Source organism: Crocodylus porosus, unplaced genomic scaffold (genome assembly GCF_001723895.1).
Source record: "Crocodylus porosus isolate Cpor-Errol unplaced genomic scaffold, CroPor_comp1, whole genome shotgun sequence".
NCBI classification, from domain to species: Eukaryota; Metazoa; Chordata; order Crocodylia; family Crocodylidae; genus Crocodylus; species Crocodylus porosus.
This window is the reverse complement of record NW_017728906.1, coordinates 28083402-28110881: the sequence shown is the minus strand read 5'-3', so window position 1 is coordinate 28110881 and position 27480 is coordinate 28083402. Positions and strand designations below refer to the sequence as shown.

At 37.7% G+C, this 27480-nt stretch overlaps 1 protein-coding gene across 2 annotated transcripts in view; it reads right to left on the bottom strand.

Annotated features, from left to right (window-relative positions):
- The window catches only part of NCAM2 (neural cell adhesion molecule 2), a 529363-nt gene that overhangs the window by 169519 nt on the left and 332364 nt on the right, over window positions 1-27480 (bottom strand). For both annotated transcript variants that reach the window (XM_019528766.1, XM_019528767.1), the window contains exon 8: window positions 18207-18352. In XM_019528766.1, the coding sequence (XP_019384311.1) occupies window positions 18207-18352 (146 nt within the window). The remainder of the gene's footprint in view (window positions 1-18206; window positions 18353-27480) is intronic.

The window sequence follows — 27480 nt, the reverse complement described above, 5'->3', positions numbered from 1 at the left end:
ACAGCTGCTTGCGTAGATACCACTCCTAAAAAAAGGATTCAGGAATAATTCACTTTTACTAAACAGAGCATTATGAAACCTGGAAACATGTTGTAAGTACTAAATCCACTCTTACTCCTGCTTAATGTTTATTAACATTCAGTTGTCACTGTGGAAAATCACAAATTTATAAAGCAAAGTATATTTCAATTTGAATGCTAATTATGGAGATTATCATGATGATCAAATCGATGTCATCCCCTCCCTGCCCACATATCCACTTCACCAAAATCATCTTAAAGACAATGGGACTCATTTTGTGGTGTTGGCATTACTGAAGTTCCAATCATAAACCAGAGGTCTCAGTGTATCCCTAAAACCACATGTCATACTATTGACCATGTTTTCAAATCTTGATCCTGGGTACTTATAAAATGTAGTCAAAAAGCAGTGAGACCTAATAACCTGATATGTGAGAGTTCAACTAAGTAATACATCCCAAGAAACCTGAGTGAGATGCAGAAAATGTATTCAGTGAACTAGAATGTTTAACCTTAAGACAGGGTTGGCATTTTGAATATTGATAGCAATCTAATTGCATAAGCTTTATTTACAAAGAGTTAGAGATTAAATATTCAAGGAGCAATAAACTGTCAAGAGAAAAACAAGATAGTTCTTCATAGAAGCTGAAGTGTTATCTAAGTTAATAATGACCTAGACTCATAATAAAAGTGTCTCCAAAGAGAATTCAAGTTGAGAGGTTCCTTAGTTACACACATTATTCACTCCTACTCCCAATTTTAGTTCACTCCAAATGAAATGAAAGTTAGATTATATATATATTACTGAAAGCATTTTTGTATGTGTTACTTCCTGAGCTTTCCTCATGACTTGCACTATTTCATTTTTTAAAATTTCCCCGTATCTCCTGACTGCCTGCTATACTTGTCATCAGGGTACAGCATGAAAACCTTCTTTCAAAAGTACCCATGAGAGCACTGGAATTCATGTCAGTCACTGATTCTACATGTTCCAAAAGCAGACTAGGGGGTCAGTATTGGAGTACTGGTGATGAGGAAACATTGCTGAAAGTGCAGCAGCCAGGAGAATATCAAAACAGTTTTTAGGTTAAACCTTAAGAAGTATCATGTGCTCTGATACATGCACATGAGGAGGTCAATGGTCATGATTCCACTGTCGTTATAGTTTCAAGTGTGTAATTTCACTGCTTTTGTGGGCTGATTTTATACACTAAAATGATGACTGAACCTGATAGTGTGTGTGTATTATTATTTAATTGTAGCTAAGTGGAAATGGTGCAACAGGTGATTTGGACTGATCAAGTTTTTCTCTGGCTCTCACTGTTGGACTGGTGTAGCAAATGAGATAAAGTTGTAAGGCTGCCAAAGTGTGCATTTTGAGTTGGCTGAGAGCTAGAGTGGCAGATGAAAACAGATGCATTAAGTAGTAACTCATTTGTAGCTACATTTTGATAGCATTACGTGGACCGTGAAAGCACATGTGACAGTGTGTTGACTACCATGTAGCAGAAAAAAAGGAATCCTTTGTGTTACAGGTCACATATCTCAATTTAAAATCCAAGTTAAAATTCTTCTTTTTGTTCATAGATTAGTGTTTAAATCTTGCTTTATATGATCAAAGTGCCATGACTCCCTATAGTCACTCTATTTTAGGTCAATTTTGCTTGTCACTGAATATAATGATTAGGCACTTCTTCCTGACAACTTACACGTTCTGTAATATGCTTTTGTGTTTCTCTGGATATGAAAAAAATACTATGTGTCAACCACCAAAATGATGATGGAACACTAGATTAGAATTCCTAGGGTTTTTTTTCCTAACACGTCCAAGAACATGACTGGCCTGGAAATTCATAAAAACCCCTCTAGAAAATGCAATTTTTCCAGTTTGAGTACCTCCAAAACAGCTGCCACAGACATAGATGGTGGCAAAGTCAAAACAAAAATATGCCTTGACTTTATGCATCATTCTTCCATAGATGGAAGGATGGGTTGCCTTACTCATATTCCGAGCCTGTATAACAGTGAATTTTCAAGAGGAGACACAATGGTTAAAGTTGAGGAACAGAATCATATGTGGAGTGCCATGAAAGACACCTTTTACTATATCATCATGGAAATTTGTGTTTTCATTTGTAGTGTTACTGACATCTACCAGAAAGTATAACTTCAAACTGGACACTTGTGAATCATTCAGATGGAAGTTTCTTAAAAATCAGATTGAAGTAGATCATAACTGCCCATTAAACTTGTCCGTGAAGCAGAAAGAAAAGCAAGCTAGAAGGGAAGACTTGCCACCTGAGCTGATGGCACTGGATGAATATAAGAGTTCCAGAATTCTAATAAATATAAGTGACCAACAATTCCTAGTCTGAGAATCTACCTTTGACGATGAGAAAGGGCTGTTATTCACAACAGCCACCAACGTGAAGAAGCTGATGGAAGCTCCCTTCTGGATTATGGATGGTATATTCACAATATTCCTCACACTCTTCAGGTATATGTATTCTATCCATGCACCTGTTGGAAACAGCAGAAAATTCCAGAGTATTGCTACGTGTATATGTCTTAAAGTCCAGTGAATCAGAATAATGCTACAGCAGAGTCTTGGACTTGTTTTTTTTTTTAAATAGAAGATCTTGGGTATCATCTGCAATTTAAAACTGCAGCTTACTTATTCTAACTTTCAAGGACTTATTAATCTTTGCAGTATGCTGCAAAATCCTCAAAGGGGTCAGAGTTGTTTTTTCCCAATGGAAGAAATTTTTAGAGTAAACTTATTAGCTCTAAGTCTATGGTGTAATACATAGGAAGCCATGAAAAGCTAGTCTCGAAGTAAAGATATTTTGTTGTGTTGGCTTTCTTTCCATTTGTAGACATAGCATCTAGTTTTAAAGAATTCAAGTAGATATGACAGCTTCTCTGCCAGTTGTCAACAGTACATATATTCAAGGAAATTATACTCTTGGGAGCTTCAGATACTATTTAAGAAATGATAACACTATATAGACTAACCCTTTATTGATTTATGCTGGCACATTCTCATGTCACTGCGATCAGTAAACAATCAGGTGACACAGTTTCCAACACACCAAAAACACAAACTAGGACATGAAACAGAAGACTGGTCTGCTGTTCTTGGAAGAGCTCATTTTGTTTGCTTGCAATTGTAGAAGAGTATGAAAAAGTAATGATGAAGATAGAGCATGGTGATTGCCCATTCAAAGTTACCTTCAGTAAAGGCACAAATCAGAAGGGAAAAATGTTTGATGAGGAATAATGGCAAGTATATTTGTGGCATATGATACAATTCTACAGAAGAACTGGTAATTAAAAATGATTTACATGTGTAAAGGATTTATTAAAGTACTGTAATCTTCTTTACTTTGTCATTAGAAAATTTGATCCTGTAATAAACAATTTAATTCCAACAGATACCAGTTCTACTGAGAAGATTAGCACAATTCTCCTAAAGAAGAACTTTTAACATAGTTCTATTCAAAACAGACTTTTCTTAATCCAACTATTAAAATAATATACTAACTACACGATCACATCTTATCTTAGATAACGGAAACTTACTGATCTGATTCTCCAGTTACAATAGCATGAAAAAGGCTGTATCCCACCATGACAATTCTCTCATTTTTGTAAACGGTGAGAGCTGGTTCAGATCCACTGTAAATTAGCATAAATTGGAGGAGCTACTTTTGTGGTAGGAGATGGCCAGGGCACAAGCAATTCCAAAACACATGCACATATGAGGTCTGACTCTGCTTCAGTCTGAATAATGTTTTACTTACCAGAATGTATCCTCAGGTGATCAGATCCCTATGTATATGAACAGGAATCACTAGTGTTAAGTATTTACATAGCAGTAGTGGTAGTAAATATGATTTTCTAAATCAGAAACATTGACTAGGTCTCATGTCATTTAAATGATGTTGCCTATATACTTTGTGACTGTCTTCAGATGAAATGCTATTGGGGAACCCTCCCTCCCCCTCCTCCCGCCCCGAGCACAAATAAAGCAATGATATGTCTCCAGACAAGTTCTTCAAAAACGTATTACTAGGATATTAGACAATTATTTCAACACCTTATTTATGTATGAAATCCATTCACTTGGAGGAAAAAATAACTGTGGCCAATCATATTTCGACACCCAAACCTCCAACTTCCAACCTAGTGACTTTTTCCCCTTTTTAATAAATATAAATCCATTTTGAAGATGATAGCTTCTTGAAGCCATCATAATGCATTCAGTGCTTAGCACGAATGTTACCATGAGATGAAATGGCTGACAGATTGTGAATCCTCGCTTGGCAGGAGGCAAAATCAGAAAGTAGAAAGATTATGAGTTGATTTACTGGCTTTTACTTATTTTTTAATATGTTATATTTTGGGTCTGAGGGGGAAGTGGCATTGGGAGTTCTTTTCTCTAAAAATAAATTATGCTAAATTCATTTGACTTTAACTTTTATTTCCATTCAGAAGTGAATAACGCATTTACAAATATAAATATTTAAGGTCCTCACAAAATCTGCATCACTATCTGTGGTATATCTCTACAACTCTACAAAGTACCAAGCACTCAACATGAAGTACTGAGTTCCATCAATTTCTATTCAAATTAATTTGAAGCTGAGGATGGTAACTACTATGCAGGGATACTTAGTGCCTTGCAAGACTGAGACACTACAAAACAAAAGGTAGGAATGGAAACAGACTAGGCAAACTAGCTTTCCCTCTACATGGACAGATCAATTAATAGAATACTTGCAAAGACTTTTGAATTTTAAACTTCTCTCCATTCCTCATTCCTGAGGGATATGCAAAAGAGATTACTGCAGTGTTATCAAATTATGTAAATGCAGTGTGAACAATAACATCACTGTCCAGTTACATAAAGTTTCACTGAAGACCCTTTGTTCCAAACATTGAATGCCATGCATGTTTCCCCAAATTAGAATATAGAATATTTGGCATGTATAAACAGCTCATGATAAGCTACACCTAATCTTGTTATTTCACGAGTTATAATGTTTAATATGAAAATAGTCAAAGAAGGTAAATGAGAATTCAAGAGGGATAGAAGGGTCATTTAGGGAATCAAAGCCCAAATAGTTGGGAGAAGTAAACACTGATAATTTACATTTGCGTAGCTATGCAGATTGGGTTCCTAGGTGAGGCATCAAGGCCTGACCTAGGCAGGGGGACTGTTTTTTAAGGGAACTAAGTTTCTACTCAAAGCATTTGATTAAAAAGGTGTGTGGGGGGGGAGGGGCAGGGTGACTATACGCATGCTATGTGGTGGATGGGGGGTGTTTTAATTAGAGCAGCTGTGGAAGTTTACAATGAAATTTAGTTAGTTTACAATGTAATTTAGTTTGCAATGTAATTTAGTTCTAACATGATCCCTATATTTTTATAGATTTCAAATAAATACCATCCCCACGTACACACAGAGCAAGTATCAGCAGTCTGTCCTCCATCTTTGTGCATCATTTCTCTGTTTCTCATCTATGCAATCCCTATCTCTAAATATGAAATCCAGCTCATACCAGGCATACTACCTGCTTCAATAGTTATAAAACAAGTTGTCAGACAGCAAGGAGATACTGGGTATTAAAATTCTTTATTGCTATTCTTGGTTTTTTGAACAAAATATGCTCTGCTGATGGCAAACAATAGTGATGTGCAAAAAAAGTAAATCTGGATTCTTTGGAGGATCTGAGCTTATGAACTTGGGGTGTAATAGCTTAAGACTTTACCACTGGAGCCAAAGAACCAAATCCAGTGAAAGTGGTCTAGCCACTACAGGATAACACAGAGTCAAACTGTATTAGTGCATGTTTTTGCATTTTTCTTGCGAAAAACAATGTGGAGAAGGAGATGAGACTTGGGTCTGTTCTGTCATTCTGCATTCATTAAGGGCTAGATCATTCCAACACTGGTAAAATGAATGTAATATAGTTCCCCCTATACATTAATGATATTGCACAATTAAGTGTTTAATTGAGCAATTATGTGGAGGCCAGCTACAGGTGCAAAATATCTGGTCAATAAAAAGCTCCAACCAGCTATAGTTACACCTTGAAAATGTGAACTAACTTTATAGCTGGTTGCTACTGAGGTTTAATTTGCACATGTAGCAGGGTCTCACATGTGGCTGGGAGCCCACCAGCTGACGGGGCTCCCAGCTGCAGGATACACCATGCCCTATGTAAAACCACTGAGACCTAGGTTTCATGCAGCCCTGAGCCCTAGGCATTATAATAAATGCCCAGGGTCTGGGGGTTCACAGCTATACAGAATACGAGACTTTTCCACTTTTTACAGAGCTCTATAAAGGTCGCATTTGCAGAAAAAAAAAAGTGTTCAAAGAAAATCAAGAGTACAACAAATAATTTATAAAGAAGGGAATTGCATGTTAATACTAAATCACTGTTTATAGATTGTACTTGTATATATAACTACACCCCATTTGACAAAGTATTATAACTGTTCTGTGCAGGTTTTAATATAATAAACTAATTACAGCTGTCTACAAGGCACAGTGAGGTATGCAAAGGGTCACTTGGCAACAAATTACAAGACTACTGAATCCCATTAATTTCTCAGCTTTTGACACAGATAGCACAACTTTACAATTACTTGTGCATGGTTTGTAGAACTTTGAAATTAGAGATACCAAGGCCAAAAATCCACCCCCCCCAAACAAACACATAAAAACAAAACACAAACTATTTTTAATATAGGAACTTTTGTCATAGACCATGGAGCCAATTGTGCTGTGTGATGTAAAGCAGGGAACACAAAAATGGGTAGTGGTGCAAAGAACTTGTAATTCAAAAAAAGAGAAGAGACAACAGATGGAGACAGACGGGAAGGGGAGTATAAGGAAATAATGAGAAATTATTGATCTATGCAGGTGTCCATGGTCTAAACATACCTATGCCCTAACTGCTCAGATTTCTTATAGTCATGAGAGTTTTAGGGAGGGACTAGAAGACAGATATGAGGTATGTTTGTGGATGTTTATGAAGACTTCCGCACGTGTGATGGGTAACATGGGAGAGATCAGAAAAGTTTTTATTGGAAACTCTAACAGAGTCTACTGGCATTGTGAATCCATTTGTGATATACCATGAACATGGTGATGCCCTGTTTATAGGCCTGAATGACAGAAGATGATAATATTGTTCAAAGTGATCAAAAAAGACATAGGGGGAATAGCTGCCAGGGATCTTGTGGGGGGAGAAATTCTATCACTTATTTTATCCTCCAGTTTATTTTTCAAGATTATTCTTTACATTGCATTTTCTGAATTCCATACCTAATTTATTTAAATGTTTGAAGGAATGAACATGGCCGGATTAAAGCATAGGCAAACTAGTCACATGCCTAGGGCCCTAAGTGAAGAAGAGGCCCAATTGTGCTTTTTACATGTTATAATTATTAAGTGAAAAAAACTAGGGGCCCATGAGTTTGTTTGCCAAGGGCCCACTTAAGGGTTAATCTGGCCCTGGGAACAAAGCCTGCATTTCTCCTCTTAAAGCTGCATTCTAATTAGCTTCCCCTTCAGAAAAAAGATCTTAATTTAGGCTTTTAAATTTCAAATATTATTTTGAGTTATTTCTTCAAGGATCAGAGATAACCTACAGATTTCACAGGGAAAAAAATAGAAAACTGTATGTATTATGAGCAGTATTACATCATCTTGCTAGACTATCAGAGTAGCTCTTAGCAACAGGATTCCATATAACACTTAAAAGGTTATTTATTTCAAAATTTTCTGGGTGATAATCACCTACAGTATTCTACTGAATGACTCCTCTTCTTAAGGTATGACTGTAATAAAAAAATGTACCACCAGACACAACATCAATCCTTAATAATAATAAAAAAACAACAACAAGGAAACCCCAACAACAGCTTTTGGAAAACTGCATCAAAATAGTACATAAAACTACTTGTTGCTACTGCATTTTTGCTGTAGCAGCAGCAAACTATCATTTATCTTCAGGCTATACTGATGTTATAGGAGTTACTGGTGCATCACAAAAAAATATGCATCTCTTTGTATCCTAGAAGACATTACGATTAAGATATCATTAATCATGCCACAAAACAGTAATCCTGCCACATATTAAACGATTTAGTGACAAGACAAAAACAGGATAGTAGCTACAAAAATAGGTCAGAAAAGATATGTAATATTTTTGTGGCTCATTTTCATTGTGCCTTAAGTTTTGGCCTGGTAACCAGAGCCAGCTCAAGAATCTTGTGAGGTCCCCGGGCTGGGACCGACAATCAGCTGATTGTCAATCCCAACCCCAGGACCATATGGGAGTCATGAACCAGCTGCAGTACAGTCCCATGGTTAGGGCTGACAGTAAGTTATAGAATCAGAGAATAATTGAAAACTAAGGTTGGAAGAGACCTTAGGGTGTCATCGAGTCTAACCCCCTGCTCAGAGTAGGACCATCCCCAAGTACATCATTCCAGCCAGGGCTTTGTCAAGCTGGTGCTAAGAAATCTCCAAGGATAGAGATTACACCACCTCTCTAGGTAGCCCATTTCAGTGCTTTACTACCCTCCTAGTGAGAAAGTTTTTTCCTAGTGTCCAAATTAAACCTCCCTTGGTGCAACTTGAGACCATTGCTCCTTGTTTTGTCATGTCACCACTGAGAATAGTCTAGCTCCATCCTCTTTGGAACCTCCCTTCAGGTAGCTGAAGGCTGCTATTAAATCCCCCCTCAGTCTTCTCTTCTCCCGACTAAATAAGCCCAGTTCCCCCAGCCTCTCCTTATAAGTTATGTGCTTCAGCCTTCTAAGCATTTTTCTTGCCCTTCGCTGGACTCTCTCCAAACTTGTCCACATCCTGTCTGTAGTTGGGAGGGGGGGGGGGGCTTGACAGTATTCCAGATGTGGCCTCACCAGTGCCAAAAAGAAGGGAATAATTACTTCCCCCAATCTGCTAACAATATTCTTCCTAATGCAGCCCAGTATGCTGTTAGCCTTTCCGGCAACAAGGGTATACTGATCGACTCATATTTAGCTTACTGTCCACTGTAACAACCAGGTCCTTTTCTGCAGAGCTGCTGCTTAGCCAATTTGCATAGTTCCATCCTAAGGGCAGGACTTTGTACTTGTCCTTGTTGAACCTCATGAGATTTCTTTTGACCCAATCCTCCAATTTCTCTAGGTCACCCCGAATCCCAGAGAATACCCTGAATACCCTCCAGCTTATCTACTCTAACCCCCAGCTTAGTGTCATCTGCAAACTTGCTTAGGGTGTAATCCGTTCCATCTTCCAGATTGTTAATGAAGATATTGAACAAAACTGGCCCTGGGAACAACCCCTGATGCAGTCCACTTGATACCAGCTGCCTACTAGACCTCGAGTCATTAATCACTAACTGCTGAGCCTGATGAACCAGCCAGCTTTCTATCCACCTTACAGTCCATTCATCCAGCCCATACTTCCTCTACCTGAGATCACTTGATTGCACAGGACTGCACAGGAGTCTGTAAGGGGCTCCAGTGCTGGAAGTGATGGTCAGCTCATTGTTGGTCCCAGACACAATTATTTGGGTTCAGCCAAACTGCAGGCACCCTGTTTTCAAGTTGCAGGTGCACAAGGATTCCGGAAGCCCAAGCTCCCCCTTCACTGGCAAGCAGTAATGTCGGCACTGGGATCTGATCCCCAAAGTTTTATGCCCTGCTATGCATGTGTGACATGCCAGGAGGCATAATGGTTGGGATCAGGGATAAGAGGCCATCACACCATTAAATGAATGTATGCAAGGTACCTTAATTTAAACCTCCATTAGTGTAACTGAAGGAAGGCAAACTGGAGGGGAGGGGAAGTGGGAAGAAAAGTATGATCTCCAAGATTTCTCAAAGAGAAAACACTATACTAAGACCCATAAAAAACACTTGATGATATCCATTGTGGATGCATTTATTACCTTAACAAAAGGAATTACACGGGTCATATTTTAACTTAAAATACAACTAGAAAAGATGCAATAATTCTTTTTCGTAATATATTTATAATGCAAACTTTGTATTTACTTAAGTGAAGTGATTATAACAAATAACAGGTTAAACTACAACTTAAAACTAAAGAAACCTTTATACAATAGAACTAAATAAGTATATGGAAAACGCGTTAGAATTTGGAAACTAGTTTTTTGATTTGTGGCATCTGAATGTGGTAGAATTAGTAAGGTCTCTGAATCTGTTTAGCTCATTTTGTGCCACTGGAATAGCATACAGTGGCTGTAATACTTCACTAAAGAGGGAAATGAGAAATTCTTGGAAGGAAAGAATTCTGCATTGGTGTAAAGCTGGAATAGCTAGCTTGTTGATAGTCCTAACTAAACCTCCTGGAGTACAGAGTATATTAGAGCTAGCTGAGGGCATTCAAGGGAAAGAAGGGGTAGGAAACAGCAAACTACAATTTATTTGTTTGATCTATGCAGCAGACTTAAAGGGGAGCTAATTTAAACAGGGTCTGTGACTGTTTTAAATAGCATTGCTAGAGCCATAAGCCAGCACAGGACTACTGAGGGAAGGCTAGAGCCACTTTTCCATTTGTATATTACTGATACAGGTTTGGTGAACAAAAACTTCATTATTGTCTCCAATTACAAAGGCAAAGACAGTCTATGGAATTATGGCAGTATGGCAGTCCATGGCAAGCATATGGCCCAAAGAGTACTCAGAACTAAGGCAGTAAAAGCATGTCCTCAAGAAGGCAGTGCAACTCTTTCCCCAGGTATTTTTCCAGCTACACATGAAAGACAAGTTCTTTCAGCTAAGAGTACAAGGCTTTTATTTATATAACTCAGAAAAGAGGGAAATTTACTGGAATACAGTGAAAACCTACATAATTTCTGCTTTTTGCCAATTCATCATTCACACAGAGCTGATCCTTGGATGCATCTGCATGTGTGCTCTAATGTGCAGTAGATTATTTTACCGCTTATTATAACGTTACATAAAAACTCTGCTATTATGCTAATACGCAGTAAAATAGGCTACTGTGCACTGAGCATCACTTAAAACCTGTGCACATTAGTTACCGTGCACGAAAGCAGTCTAATGCACATTTGTTTTGTATCACCCATTGGAGGTACTTAATATAATGCTCATTAGGAAAAGCACCTTAATGCACATGTAGACATGCCCCTTGATCACTGTGAGCAAGGAAACAAAAGGGCTGTTGTTACTAATGCAAAAGGAAAAGTAATGTAATTCATTTGTTCTTGCTATAATGCTTCTTTCATGCTGGAACAGCAGCAAACACATAAAACCTGTACATTTGCATTTGAACACCCAAACTATCTTAAAATCCTTTTACTCCTTGCTATATTTTGACAAGTGTTTATAAATTTTGTAAGTTCTAGGGAGTGTCACTTACATATTATATATCAGTAGATTCAGATTCAAATATACATTTCTTGCAGGATTCTCCCCCAACCCAAGAGAAAAGATCTCTTTAAGATCATGACAGAGCTTGAAGTTTGCTTCTTCCACATGGTCCTCTCATCCCCTTGGTATACCTGAAGCACATCAATGAAATCTTCATCATGTGGACTCATAGGAAGGAATTGCAAATGGAATTCCAACAGGTCTTTAAGTAATACCACCCATCCATCAAACTGACCCTTGAATACTACAACCAGAAGATTCATTTCTTGGATGTTCATGGAATTTTGCAATGTCCATGTCACTATGGCACTGTATCGCAAATCAACCAACCATTACAGCTTACTCCATGCTACCAGCTTTCTGGTCAAGCACACCATTAGATCCACTGCTTACAGCCAAGCTCTATATTACAGCCTCATCTGCTTTGATCCCAGTGATCTGGATGAACACATCAGACATCTAAAACAGGTTTTGGTACCATTACAATACACTATCCAAACTGTAGCCGCTCAGATCAACAAAGCCAGACTCAGATTCCACTCTGAACTACTACAGTGCAAACTCCATGACAAGGACAACAATCACTGGTCCTCATGTGCAGTCCCAAGCTCAAACACCTTACATGCATCTTTAATGACCTCCAACTGGGTTACTTCACTTGCTCCTCCACCAATGTCATTTATACCATTACTTTCTTAGAGTGTCCCTTTGTGGTCTACACTGGCCAGACAGAGCAACCTCTGTGTAAAAGAATGAATGGACATCAACTCAACAACATTTCCAGAAACACATACACAAAAAAACCTGTGGCAGAATACTTTAACTCCCCTGGACATTCCATCACTGACACCCTAAGGGGTACATACACAAAAGAAAAATACTATAAAAACCAACAAGAGAGTGGAGTAGTGGACTGTGTTAACCACAAACCAAACTGTGTTAACCATGGTCTTAAAGGGGACTAAGGACTCATACCCCATTACCTGGACTGTTTAATCCAGTGTCCTTCCAGGTGTTAACTGTCTTGTTCATCTTAAATGAAAAAATGTAATTAATTTACTTATAACTTCTCTTAGACTTCTATCCTTTTCATATAAAATCTTGTTTTCCTGGCAATTCTTTCCTAGTAGCTGATAAATTGAGTTGCTGTCGATGAAAATGAAACCAGTATGTATGGTACTATCCTGCCCTATCTGTCGCCTGGCTTTATATACTGTTTTCAGTACTGTAGGCATCTTATGAAATTTATAGCGATTGAATCTGTGAGATTTTAGTATTAGAGTATTGTTTACTAGGTTTTTTAAGTACACTGAGTCAATACATACATGCTAATGTGTCAGACATGTTGGAATCCAATATGTCTACCATAACAGAAATATTATGACCAATGTCCTTGGTTCATACAATGCTGGTTTCACCAGTGGAATTCATTTTCTAATCCTACTGTGGGCTAAAATATTGATCAAAATGTGAATCCACACAGACATTTTGGATTCCAATATGGCAGCTACACACACTAATTGCCATACTGACAACATGATGTTTCTGACATGGGTAGACCACCTCCTACCTGAAACACACTGCTGCCTCTTGTGGCAAATAGTTGCGTATGACAATAAAATCAAGAGACCTTATTGGTCAATTTATACCCTGCTAATATTAACATGCTTAGCTACCTTTGTGTGCGACATGGGGTAGATAAATATAAAAAGACACTATGTGGGCACATGTACAGTCCGGAGACTCAAAATGCTCTTGTAATATACAATGGTGAAAAATATGCATTTCAAAACATACACACGTGCAAGAATAAATGATCATCTAGAAAATGTTTTATAGGATAGTCTCTTTATTTTGCTTATAAAGAGAAGATTAAGGAGACAACTTAATCATCTTAAAATACTTAAGAGGGGAGAAGTAACATAATCTTAAGAGGTTCTTTATTTTAGTAAAGTCAGACATAATCCTATGACTGTAAATTTAAGCCAAAGTTTAACCAGGAAATAAATTGAAAATCTGGGAAGCAACTAACCATTAGCCACAGTGATTTGACATATTTTGCATGTCATGAAGTCAGAAGAAGATTCAATGTTTCTTTATAAAAATCCCTAATTCAACCACAAGCTGTTTGGGTAGATGCGGGGATCAGTGGATGTACCTATATGTGCTATTATTGCAATGTAATAAACTCCAGCACAGTTTGCACTAGAGTTTATTGCTTGCAGAGGGCTGGGACCACAGCTTGTTGAGCTGGGGTGGCACAACCCTGGCTGGCAGAAAGCCCAGGGGACTAGCCTGCCAGACAGTCACCATCTGCATGTGCATTGTGGCGGAGTAAATAAATCCACCATAAGACAGTACTTGTGTAGGGCAGTAGTATCCTTTGGTGTAATTAATTAATTTACTCCATCCCAATAGTGCCACGTGTTGACAGCGATACTTTACTGCAGAGTTAATTAGGCAACCCTGCAGTAAGGCACTCATGTAGAAGCCTCCACTGGGTAATATTCCTTTCTAGCATGGAAATCTACAACTATGAATGACTACCTTGATCAAACTACAGTAATATTAAAAAAAAAAAAATGAATAAAGAAGAAAAAATATAAAACACTGAGTTCCACAAAACTCCTAGTCTATCACAGATTTTATTCAAGACATCATAAAAAAATAGTGATCTTTATTTATTAGTTTAATGCCACATTCCGGTCTACTTGTAACCAAGTTTTATTTATCTACACAGAAAACATTGTCATTGTATTTTCTTTTTCAAGTCCCAATTCAGGGACTACTTTAGTGCATTTATTGAATGTTAATTGTAGAACACAGTTCATATTGGGCACCATAGTCTCACCAAAGCTTCCCTTGCCTACAAAGACACTTTCAAGAGCCATTTTAAATGCCTAGTCCCTTGTACATGCAGGTTCTTAAAGAGGGGGGGTACACAGTTTTCCAATATGCTGGATGGTGTGGTACAATATGCAGATCAATTCTGCTTTTCTCATTATGGTAGTGGTCTTTGCAAAAATAAGTCAATAAAATATTGTAATGAATAATAAAAGAAGGTTTCAAAAAAGCAAGCCTTCCACTTATATTAAAAACCATTTGTACTGTAATGACATGAATGAACTGAGTTAAAAGGGCAGTGAAAGCTTGCATTACTGCTTACTTGATTTATGGGATTTTGCTAGAAAAATTCAGAGATATTTTACTTAATTGTTTCTGTTGTGGTGGGTTAGTGTTCTTGGGGAATACTTTCTGCACTTAACAGCATTTTCCAGATACCAAGATATATATGAAGATCAAATCTAATACTTTATAGAGCTACTTTAGATAATTGGAACACAAAATTATATAGCCTTATTTACCTGAAAAGAGAAAAAGCCTGCTACTATGACCATTGAATCTAATAAGAATTTGTCATTGACTTCAGTGTGCCAGGCCTTAAATGCCTGCAGTTTATCTAATTACTGATATTTATGAATAGCTAAGAATTATTCCTCCCTACCAATACGTTATAAATATTTGTTAGTATTTTTTTGAGTTAATAACCAATAGCAGCATGTTTTTAGTTTTTTTTTTAAAATGACACACTTACATTTATGAATTAATGTTATTAGTAGAATTTTCAGTTGTAAGCTTCCCATGCATATTGAAAAGCTTGGGGGAAACTGTTTCAATTTAATAATGCAAAATAAATGTTTTCCAGCATTTTATAATATTTTTCAATTAGATAATAAAACTTCACGTTTTTTCATTATTAATCAATTACTTTCAAATAGAGAGAATTTTATCAGGCTAGGGAAAAAAACACAGCATAAAAGCTAAAATTCCATTTAATGGAAACAGTCATTCAGAATGTTCTACTGCAGGTGTTCCCAACCTTTTTGTGCTGAGGACTGGCAAACCATGGACCGGAAGTGACCACAGACAGGCAAACTACAGACCAGCAGTCACCAGCATACTGTGGGCAGGCAGCCAACCCCTTTTTACACTCAGTATAAAAAAGGGGTGGCTGCCAATTTGCCGTATGCCATTCACCTTCAGTCCACGGTTTTCTGGTCCGCGGTCACTTCTGGTCCAGCGGCCAAGCCTCTTGCAGACCAGCAGCCAACCCTTTGCAGCCCAATATCAGACCATGGCCCAGGGGTTGGGAATCCCTGCTCTACTGAGTAAACTTTTCATTCCTTGAGAATGTTAAATCACAAGAATACATTCTGCAGTCAAAACTAGGAAGTTGAAGGGACTACTTTTTTTAGTACTTTTTTTAGTACAGAATAAACTGGCTGATGACAAAGCTATCCATTGCTTCTGAAAGCATAAAATTTTTAACTCGGGGAAGGGAGCCTAAAAAACAAAAACACCAAGTTGGATTATTTCTGAATTTTGTCCCCCATGTTCTGAAGTGCCCTAGTTGCTTCTGATACGAGACATCTGAGACACATTAGATAATGATTATATTCCCCAGAGTCTTTCATTCCAAAAGAAACATAATTAGGACACTTGTGTCCATGATTTATGACAGCAGATCTGATGGGTTTACGGGCATGGTAATGATTACATCTCAGGCTATGGACAAAATGTGCAAAGTTTCAAACAATTGAAAAATGTCTAAGTGGCATCTACAAAATGTGCGCGTGTGTGTGTGCACGTGTGCGCATATGCACAGAAGCACATGTGTATAATTACACACAACCAAAACACATATATGCATTTGTTATTCATAAGAACATTTTAATTTTACTTTTAAAATGTATTTAAATTTATTTAAATTGACAAAGAAATTATATACAAAGGAATTATATACATAATTTTTAAACGTATAGTTCCCCAATGTACTGCTTTCTCTGGCACCTTATTATTACATTATTATATAACAGTTCAAACCCTGCCAGTGTGGTTTCTTATCCTGCAGAGTGGAAGGAAGAATTGAATGACACTTTTAGTTCTCTACTGGTGCTCATGCACCACGGATCCATAGTAGTATATTCTGTATCTCAATAACTTGTTGAAATATACCATACATTACAACGCCTAACTAAAAGACAAAAAAGGTAAAAAGACTGGAAACTTATGAAATAACCAATATTTATAATCCAGAATACTTGCCACAAAACAAAAAGAGCTTCGAATTGCACAATGCTCTATGTCTGGAAACTGACATTGCCTTTCTGTTGCCATAACAATTTTTATGGAAACACAAAATGAAAACAAATAGACACCTATGCCCTTTGTCACACCACAAATGCCTTTCCTTGTGGCTGTGACAGAAGGTAGTAGATAACTTGTGCCTCTTTATTTGTGGGTGGGGTCTGTCTGTTTGCGCAAGAAGACCTGGACCTGCTCACACTTAGCCACCCCAGGTAACAACTCCCAGGCCTTGAGGGACCTTGTCTCTGCATGCTCCAGGAATTCATGAAGGATTGGGTCTTCCAACCTATAAGACTGGCTTCCCAGTTTTTCATACTTACAGACATATTCCCCTAGGAATCTCCAGGGCACATCTCTGAAAGGGGGCAATTCCACCTGTCCACTTGTTTCCTGGGGATGCATCTCTGTAAGTGGAACATGTCACCCATTGTCCCATATGAACAATGGAGGGACAAAAGGCAATGTGTTTTGCCAAATAAAGCAGATCAGCTGTGTTGGGCTTCATTTGACAATGTCTGTGATGCTGTTACGATACAAGTGAGTCAGGGAAGGTACAATTAAACCCTAAACTGAGCTACCAACGTTCTAATGTGGTGCCTTATTTTCTACTCCATGGAAAATTAAAGACCAGATTAGCAAGGCTGGAAATAAAAAGGGCTGACTATACATGTACTCAGGGGAGAGGGGAGAGCAGGGGCTTTAATTAGTGCAGTTCCTGGACAGCCACTCTAATTAAAACAGCTCACTGTCATGTATATTAAGCCCCAGTGCATTTTAAAATGGCTGCAGTATACTTTATCTAAAGCTCATTTGATGCAGTTTAAAGCACCATCACTGCCATTTTAAAATGTGTGGGGGCTTAATACATGGGATGGTGAGGTGATGCTGCAGTGTTCCAATTAGAACATGGAACAGACTCAATTAACTGAGTTTGCTCCAAAGCATTCTAATTACGAGCATATTTATAGGCAGCCAAAAACCTTCAGCAGTAAGAGCAAGAGGCAACCAGAACATTTTATTTCTTTTGATCTTTTATGTCTTGTATATACAGTATGTCAGCCATGCAAAAGGCACCTCCATTTAGCTTGTACTTTGTCATCCTCAATGTGTTAAATAATATCTTTTAAAAGTAAAGAGAGAAAGAGTGAGCATGCATGCGCACAAGAGAGGTGTATAGTACCTGACTTTCCACACTATGAATGGAAAGCATATACATGAACTATAGGGAAATACTTAGGTTTAAACTCCAAAAAGTATAATGACTGTTTACAGAAAACTTAGGCTACACGCATCTTAAGACAGAAACCAAGAAACCGAATTACCTATAGTAGTACTTTTTGAAAGACTAGACCCATTTTGGGATGATTTACCTTTCATCGGTTTGACTGCATTTTTTCTTTTCTATCTTTTAAAACGTAAAAATTTCATAATATACTGTTATTACTTTCAATAAGAAGTGTCCTCCAGTTCTGAGAGAAGCCTATTAATCTTTTTTCTATATTAGTTTTCTACTTGCAAAAAAGACTTAATGAAACAATATGTATTTAGACTTTTAGTGTCTAATCATTCAGACTCACACATAAACTTCTTTACCTTGTCACCTTCAGAGAAAGTTATTCCATCGATGGCTCTTTTCCAAGTAATTTCTGGAATGGGTTCTCCTTCTGCCTCACAAATGAGTGTTGTTTGACCATTCTCAAATGTGGTTTCATTTTTAAGTTGTATTATCTGAGGCTGTACTGTTAAAAATATAAATTAAATTACTAATTTTGCATAAACAATCCTATGCCCATCTATCCCAAAATATCTGTTTTTTTAAAAAAGCTAATTTGGAATTAATCAACAGCACTATTTATAATCCATGGAATAAATACTGATAAAAAGACCCAAGCATGGGATTTATTTTTCTGCATTCAATAGGTTTAACTTTAATTTGTATGTTCAACAAATTAAAGGCACTGGCTATGCATTTCACATGTATAAGACTGGATAAAAAAGCATGCACAGCATTGGAAGTAGGAACCAGGACATTTCTTTTTCTCATTCTATTTCTCTATTCCTTATCACTTGACAACAGAGTGATACATTTTATTGCATGCTCTCATTTTCCCTTCTGGATAGAATGTGAGCTTCAAAGGGGTAGGGTACTGTGCCTCTGGCCCAGCCAAGCTTCTAGCTTGATGATGCCTACACTCTTCTACTACAAGATATGGGCTTGAATCTCTTCATTCATAGATACCATTTCCTGAGAAGGGTTTACTACAAGGGTAGTACATGAATTCACAGATGTCACTAAGACTATGAGGCCTTGGGCCTAGTGTTGGCTTGGACTTGGTGCACTGGGTTAGGCTCAGTGTGCAGCATCAGAACAGGCACGGCAGACCTCTTCATGGTCCCTTACCAGCATGCAGGGCTGACAGCATTCTTGGGAACAAGCTCAGCTCCCTACATGCTACAACACAGTTTCTACAGTAAATATTTATTTCTGTCTCTCACAAATTAGGTGAGGCTTATATGCGGGAGTGTACTCTATACAAGAAAACAGGATAATGAAGGACAAGCATCTTATTTCCATTCTCTCCCTTTTTTAATCTATATTATCATTATGTTAAGTCTACCTCCTGGGAGGCATCTCAATAAAGTAACTGTCTCAAATCAATGTGTTCTATTAGGTAGAGTAGTTTAATATAATAAGTATTTCATTTGTACAATAAGGAAAAGTACATTTTTCACATCTTCTTACTAGTTAAAACTCAGGTTGGCACCATCTTCCAAAAAAAACCCCAAAACAAAACAACCCCCCCCAAGGCTTTTATGCAAATGTTAGCATGAAAAAGGGGTTAGTTTCATACATGACTTTGCTAGGAAGTATTCACGAAGAATACCTCCTAAAATGGTATTTGCTTCTTCAAATACCAATTTAGCAGAGATCAATAAAAGAAATAAGTTAGTGGAGACTGATAAAAGTATTACATATATTTGGCATTAAAAAAACAGACAAATAAATATAGTTTACACTTATATACAACTAGAAAGCTTTTATTCTTATTTTGGAAGATATTCTGTACTGCTTGCCTGAAATCACTGTAATTCCATGTGCTTCAAATCATGTATTTCATAAATTTATTAAAAAACAGGGTTTAAAGGGACCTTGAAAAGTCATTTTGTTCATCCCCATGTCCTATGTCAGGATCTGCTGATCCCCAAGTCAGAAGTTTAAAAAATGTGGCCCACAGAGCCACTCTAGCCAACCTGCTAGACTACCACAAAGCCACTAGAAGTTGTTGCATGGGTGTGGCTGGGATGTGTAGCCTGTCAAAGAATCTGGGGCTTTTTAGCCCCAGTGGACACAGCAGTTGGTAGCAGAAGATAGAGAAAAGGCTGATGCAATCCCAGTCACCCTCTGGCCATTTTACCTGTCACCACACAGTGGCATATGATGGCAGTATTTGAAGTTCTGGCATAAGGCACATGGCAGAGCTGAAAATGTTGCTGCCACAGCCACTATTTCCTTGTGCCCTTGACCAAAACCATTTATAAGAAATGTTTTTTCTAACCTATTCTTGTCTTGTTTTTTAGGCACATAGCCATTTTTGTTACTGTTCTCTGGACCCTCCGTTTGGTCCACAACCTTTTCTAAGTGTGTTACCCAAAAGTGTTGTGTCCTAACTGAGGCTATGGTTGAGTGATGAGTAGAGTACAAGGATTCCTTCTTTAATCATACATATACAACTCTCCAGTGAAAAAAACAGAATGGTGTTTGCTTTTTACTTTTTTCCTTTTTTTGTTGTTGCAACAATATGATATTGATTCCCTTTCTTCAATTTTCTGATCCACTATCACTCCCAAACATCTTTCCTCCAAAACTTAGACACTCATTTTCCATTCTTTACCCATTCTGTTGATTATTTTAACTTAAGCACAATTTGCACTTGCCCTTGCTGAACTTCATCCTATTTATTTCAAACAATTTCTTCAATTTCTCAAGATCACATTGAATTTCAATCTGGTCCTTCAAAGTGCTTGTATATTCTCCCAGCTTCATATCATCTCTAGATTTAATGAGTGTACTCTCTAGTCCAACATGTGTGTCATTAATGAAAATGATACATAGCGCTGGACCCAAGGTAGTACAAAGCCTTTTGGAATGCCACTGAATTCATTCATGTTTGACCTTTTATTACTCTTTAGGCATGTTTGAACGTGATACTATGGCAATGTAGCATCCGTGGGGATCTACACATGACCAGCAGCTACTCAACCATAGCAGTGTGCTCCCCTGTCATAGTGCACCACTACAGTTAAGTGGCTGCTAAAAATAACCATGCACTGTGCATACAGAGCAGTATGAGCAGTTACTGAGCTATGCTTTAGTACTTCCAAAAGGGCATTTATCGGGTTGATATCCAATACAGCCAGTTTTCTTTCTATTGATACCAATCTGATATCAGGCCGATGTATCAGTGCACCTCTAGTCACAAGATGATGACCAGGGGGCAAGGCACCTATCTAGGGGCAGGGCTACCTATGCGACCCTCAACAATTCGCCAAAACTAGGTAAGCGGCCTTCTACCAAAACAATTGCCTGCCCCTGCTATAATTCCTTCAGTCCTCTTTTTTCAGCCCCCATCACTGTCTGTCTTTAAAGAACCTCCTTGGTCCTCCATGAGTTTGGCCCATTGTTCATCCTTCTTGTTTACTGATTGTGGTGACCATGTTAAAATTTGAGATGAGACAACTAATAAATACATCAAATTATAAACGAATACATAAAACAGGTCTGCTCCCCTGGAGTCTATTTATACTCTTGAAGGAAAATGATTAAAACACAATTAAGAGAGTCACTAATCATATATGGATCTGATGGGACAAGCAGAGGCAGATCTAGGGGAGGGGCTGCACTGATGCACTTGTACCATGCCCTCCCCCCTGATTCCCAGTCCACCCAAAGTTTAAATTCTACTGCTTGGAAGTGGCAACAGCAATACTAGTCAGGCAGTGCTAAAAGAGTCATCTGACTTCATGTGTCATTAAAATCCACCTAAAATCTTCATTTAACAGGTGCTGACAACCTATCTTCTTTTTAATGGTTTGATCCTTTGTTCTACAGTTACACTGTGTGTAGCTGTTCCTGGTAATGAAGCTCCTATCTCACAACCCTGTAGATTGCTTTTTAACTCATTCCAATAAAGTTATATTTGTTTTTGCTGCAATCTGAAACTGGATAATACAGCCCTAATCATATTAGTAGAGCTTTTAGTTTATTTTCAAATGGAAAAAAGAATGTGTGGCCTTATATGTGATGACTCACCTCACCATCTCCACCTCCATTCTCAAAATTCTAGGTCCACCCATGGGGACAAGTTCTTAATGTATTATCATTTTAAATCAGATTTTCTCAAATCATTTTATAATGCCATACTTATTGGGCATGCCTAAAAATGCTTCTCCTATATGAGCCAGTACAAAGTAAGCCCTACCTTACTTTGTAAAAAAACCTGAAAATAAGAATACTTCTAGAAAGATTAAGAGAGATGATGGGGAAACATCTGTGTTGTTTTACATTGTTTCCTTTTCTTAAGACCTTTAAAAAATCTCTGCATTAAGTTATTGGGCCAATTACACATATCTTACGTAGAAAAAAGTATTGTAGGAATATTAAAGCCACAAAAATCAAACAACCAAAGTTAGGAATTTCCAAGTTTAACATTGCCCACACAAACTCTGGGCACATATACATGATGATTCCATCTTTCACTATATGATTGCATACTATTTTTCCCCACAAGATCCCTGCCTGAATGAGTACCAGGATGCATAGTGTTTAAACGATGAGAAAGACAAATGCTCTATATTTCTTATTATGGTTTTCATGTATGTATGTATGTATGTCCCTATATAATCACTGCTACAAGCTTTGTAAGCCTTGAAAATAACATTAAGTATATTCATATCTCTGTGATTTTCTATCATTTTCTGAAATAACTGAGTGTTTCACAAATATATATGTGCTGATAAATCACAACTACAGTTAATGCAAATTGAAGCTGTTGGTGGGACAAGAGTCACCACAGTCCCCATTTAGTAAATAGAGGTTGGGGTGCGGGGGAAAAGCCATCTATGGGGGGCAGCAGGAGCCGGTGGGGCATGGGGCCAGTAAAGGCAACAATCTGGAGGGATGGGGAGCAAGTGGGGGTGGGGCATGTGGGCCCTGTGGGGGGGACGGTAGCCCCTGTGGGCAGGCTGCGGTCCCTGTGGGGCAGATGTAGCCCTTGGTGGGGGGCTGTGACCACCGTGGGGGTCAGCAAAATATATAGGTATTTAGAATTCATTTTATTATGATGATAGAGACACTGCTAGCCTTCTGAATTGCTTTAACACTGTAGATATATCAATAAAACAATGCCTGACTGATCTCGCTCTCTCATGATCTTTTTGTTTTCATTGTGAAGGAACATGGATTTTGGGGTATGTTACAGATTGACTTTGGGATTTCTCTCATGAGTTCTGGGATCCTCTAAAAATGTATATGCAGATGAGGCACAGGGCAACCTGGTCTGGCTTCAGCTTAAGGAGAGCAGGGCCACACTAATCATATGTGACAGCCTGAGAGAAGGGATGACAGAGAGTTTCTTGGTGAACTGCTTAGGGCCCTGTTTGGTGATGTTTGCCAGACATTTAAGCCTGATGAAGAAAAAGTTGAAATGTATTCAATGTAGTGGCTCACTGTGACCTGAAAAAAAGAGTTGGCACTGAGTGGGACTGCACTAAATGGGCACTACCATATATCTCATTCAGATGACCTACACTAACTCATCCTTATGGTAAGTTCCCATCAGCATGTTCGCGCAATAAGGGCCATGTACTTTCCAGTCATGCTCAGTGTTGTCTGCATTTAATTAACTTCATAGTTTCTATGAGTGAACACATGTACTTTAAGCAGCAGTTCAAAGGTAGACAACATATTTAATAAAGTTACCACATATGAAAACATAAGATGAAAGGCCTTTTCCCCTGATCATTATTGGGCAAAACAACCTCACTTAGTATTCAAGTAAATCCAGTAGATTGACCTAACCCTAGTTAGATTGTTTCAAATGTGAAGTCTCTACATTCCATATGAAAGCTCATTCATCTCCCATCCATTTCTAAGGTGTCATTCTGTCCCACCTTCTGTTAAAATTCAAATTATCCCTAATATATTCACATTTCAGGCCAACTTTGTCTTTCTTTCCCAAAAGTCACATAATCTTGTCCTTCTCTTGACTCCATATTCTCCTTGTCCAATAAGAAAGAACTATACAGACACACTAACACTTGTACCTTTTTTAACCACAAAATTTATTTATTTTTTTTAGAGTGGGGAAAGTACAAGGAGGAGGAATGGAGTGCAAACTCTTAAAATAATAATAAATAAAAAAGACATTATGTATACTTCCAGATCCCAAAATGAAAGTAGTTTTTTAAAATTTCTATTTCTCTTTATAGTGGGAATATCATCTACCCTATAATGGTTTGAATGGGTTGAAGCAGAGTTTTGTTTTGTTTTTTTCGGGGGGGGAGGGCATTATTGTAGGAGTATCTCCCTTTATGTAAAACATGAGAAACAACAAGTATTGTTCACAAGGATATATAGTGAAAACATTACAAGTACCCCCGCCTTGATCTTTTCAGTTCTATTTATGATCTAAATTTCTTAAGACCTTCTTCAAGTGGGTCACTACAAGAGGTAAAATTCTAGCTTGACATTTTAGACACCAGCATTTGACATTTAAAGGACTAACCTCTGATTAATCATGAAATATTCCTAGCTAGCTGACAGTTATTACCAGAAAAAAGGAAAGCTCAAAAGGTGAAAAAGGATATTATTTAATTGCTCTATTTTGTATAGGTCATAAGCCATAATTTGCTGTTGAACAAAAGGTCTGTAATGTGTTATGGCACTTGAATACCTTTTAATTACATAGTTGAGATAATAGGAAAGTATTAAAAGAATGACTGTATGAAGGCAAATAATTATATCTATTCCACAATGAGGTTAGAGGGGTACTGTGGGAAATAAAACTAGATCAGATTTTTTCTCAGTCCATCTACGTATATTCCAAATAACCACAGTCACTTCAAAATTTAACAGCTATACTAGCACTCCTGTTCAATCAAACAACCAATGACATTAAAGAATCTTAGGATTTCAGGGCAGGAAATCTCTATGTTTAAGATGTACTACCACAATTATTTTAGAATTTACAATAAATCATACTTACAAACTAAGTTTAGTGAAGTATTTTCTTGTATTGAATGAAGAAAGGAGTTGTAGTCAAATCTAGTTATAGCAATATTTTAAGAAGAAAAAAAAGATGGACTGTCACTTATCCTTTTAACAGTTAAAAATTGGACACCTCTAAAAAGACTGATCTTGTCCATTAGATAAATTATTCACAGTTAAAAAAAGATATTGTTCTCAGAGAAAAGGTCAGTATTTGGATAGGAACTGTTGAAAAATTACTCAGTTGAAGAAATTGTAAGTTTACTTACTTAAAAATACATAATATAAATATTTCTAACCCCAAGCATGCAAAAAAACAAAACAAACCCAAAACCAAAATAACCACACCCCCAGAACACAAAAAAACCTGAACAGTCTCAAAATACTAAGACACATTTTGAGAAAAATCTTTAAAAATAATAAATCTTGGATTCTCTGGTCTTGAAGCCCTTAGGATACAAGTTTGAGCTCTACTCTGCAACAATGCATGATAGAAAAAAATCTTTTGAGAAAAAATGTCAAATAACTATGCTGTCTGGAGCGTAAATAAAATAGAAAATACTCATAAGAAAGCCTCACAAGAAAAGTCAAAATTGTTAGTGTTGATGCAGTGTTTTCAGTAATTTTTTTTATTTCTTCATGAGGCAAAAAATTTAATCCAGTCAAAGGATTCCTGTCTGATCTCTGGACAAGAGGTTAAACGTGTTCCTTATCCATTTTTTATTAAGATCTTGGACCCTGCTGATTGGAAAGAACCATTCTGACTATCTAATCATCGAGATACAGCAGAAGGAAAACCTCTGCTGGAAATGGATTGCTGTTACTTATCTGAGTTTGTGAAAGCACTACAGGCTAACAAGAAACAAAACAAGAAAGAAAAGTATTTGAGATATATATGACAATAATGTAGATTCCAGAGTAATAAAAGGTATGTATACTAGTAAGGATGGATTTATTTGGCCAAAATCACCTTAAATGTATGGACCATACCCAAAATAGGAGTGTCCATGGAAAACCATTTTCATTATTGAACTAACAGAACAAGAATTTAAGACCTGACCTTGTAAAAAAAAACCCTAACATTACTTCCTTGGTTAAGGATCCTACTGGAATATAACATATGTATCTATTTTCTAAGAGAATGAGATAGAATAGCTACACTGTGAGGAAACAGTAGAAGTTTGAGGAGTTTTTTGCTTTTTTTGAAAGGGCTTAATCAGTTAAGTATAGTCAGGTTTTATTTCAGTTAGTACCTAATGACAAGTGAAATGAGCATGGTTACAGACAGGCAGAAAGACTTCTACATCATATATAGGCTTCTAGGAACACAGAGTTGAAACAAATTTTTACGGATCTACTATACAAATCCCCTCAATGCCAATCCAACACTAACATAATCAAATGCTTATCTAACCTCTTCTTGAAAATCTCCAGTGGACATTCTAATGCTTCGGTGGGCAGCTCTTTCCCTGTGTTCTGTTGTTCTGTCAACAGGGAAGCCTTTTCCTCAGATTGAATGGAAGTCTGTTTTGCTCCAGTTTACACACTGCTTCAAGTCCAACCTTTTAAAGGCAGTGTTAATATAACTGAAATGGCTATTATTTTCCCCTTCTACCTTAGTCTCCTTTTTGCCATAAATATATCTAGTTCTGTCAACTTTTCCTTATACTGCTTGCATTTCAACTGTTTGATTATTATTAGTATTCTCTTCTGGAACCTCTAGATTTTCTTCACACCCATCTTGAAATGCACCTGTAGTGGGTTGCTACTCCTTTGGCCAGGCCCAGAGCCTGAGTTCCCCCTTTTCTACCTCAAACTAAATAGAACAACAAAACATTAACAACCTCCCCCACCCCATCCAGGGCAAGGACTTTACTGTAGTGCTTCAGTGCTACCTTTCTTCTCAGTTTCTCTCCTTCTCCAGTGTCATCTCTCTGGGAGTTTTTAACTTCCTCCGGAGCCAGCCAATAATCCCTGTCAGCAGGCTCAGACCTCCTAGGCAGGCAGGCTATTGCTCTCTAGCCCCCTGCAGCTGGGCTCCAGCCCTTGTGTTATGCACCTTCCCACAAATCCCCACTCGCAAGAATGGAGCCTACTACTCTTCGTTTTTAAAGCCCTCCCTCCCTAGCTTCTTGGGACCAGAAGTATGCATTCACATGTACAGTCACAGGGCAGTAGCATATTGAAAAATGAAAATGCTTCAGGGACAAATACCATCTCATCAACCTATGCCCCCTCCCCCCATAGCATGCTAGTGGGGCATGGTTGGTGAGCAAAAGAAAATGGGCCCCATGGAGGTAATAATGGAGGGTCTCAATGGCCCACTTAATTGCTAGAAACTCCTTCTCTATCACTGCATATTTCTGTTCCCAGGGGAGGAGCTTTCTGCTGAGATACAGGATGGTGTGTTCTTCATCTTCAACTCCTGGCAGAGGACAAACTCCTTTGTTAGGTTTTTATTTGTTATATCTTTTGTTAAGTCTTTTGTTAAGTCCAGGCTGTGCAGGACTGACACTGCATAGTAGTCATTTTGCTGCCCCAGAGGCTGCCTTATACTTGGGAGACCAATGGATGCTTTGGGGCACTCCCTTCTTCAGTAGG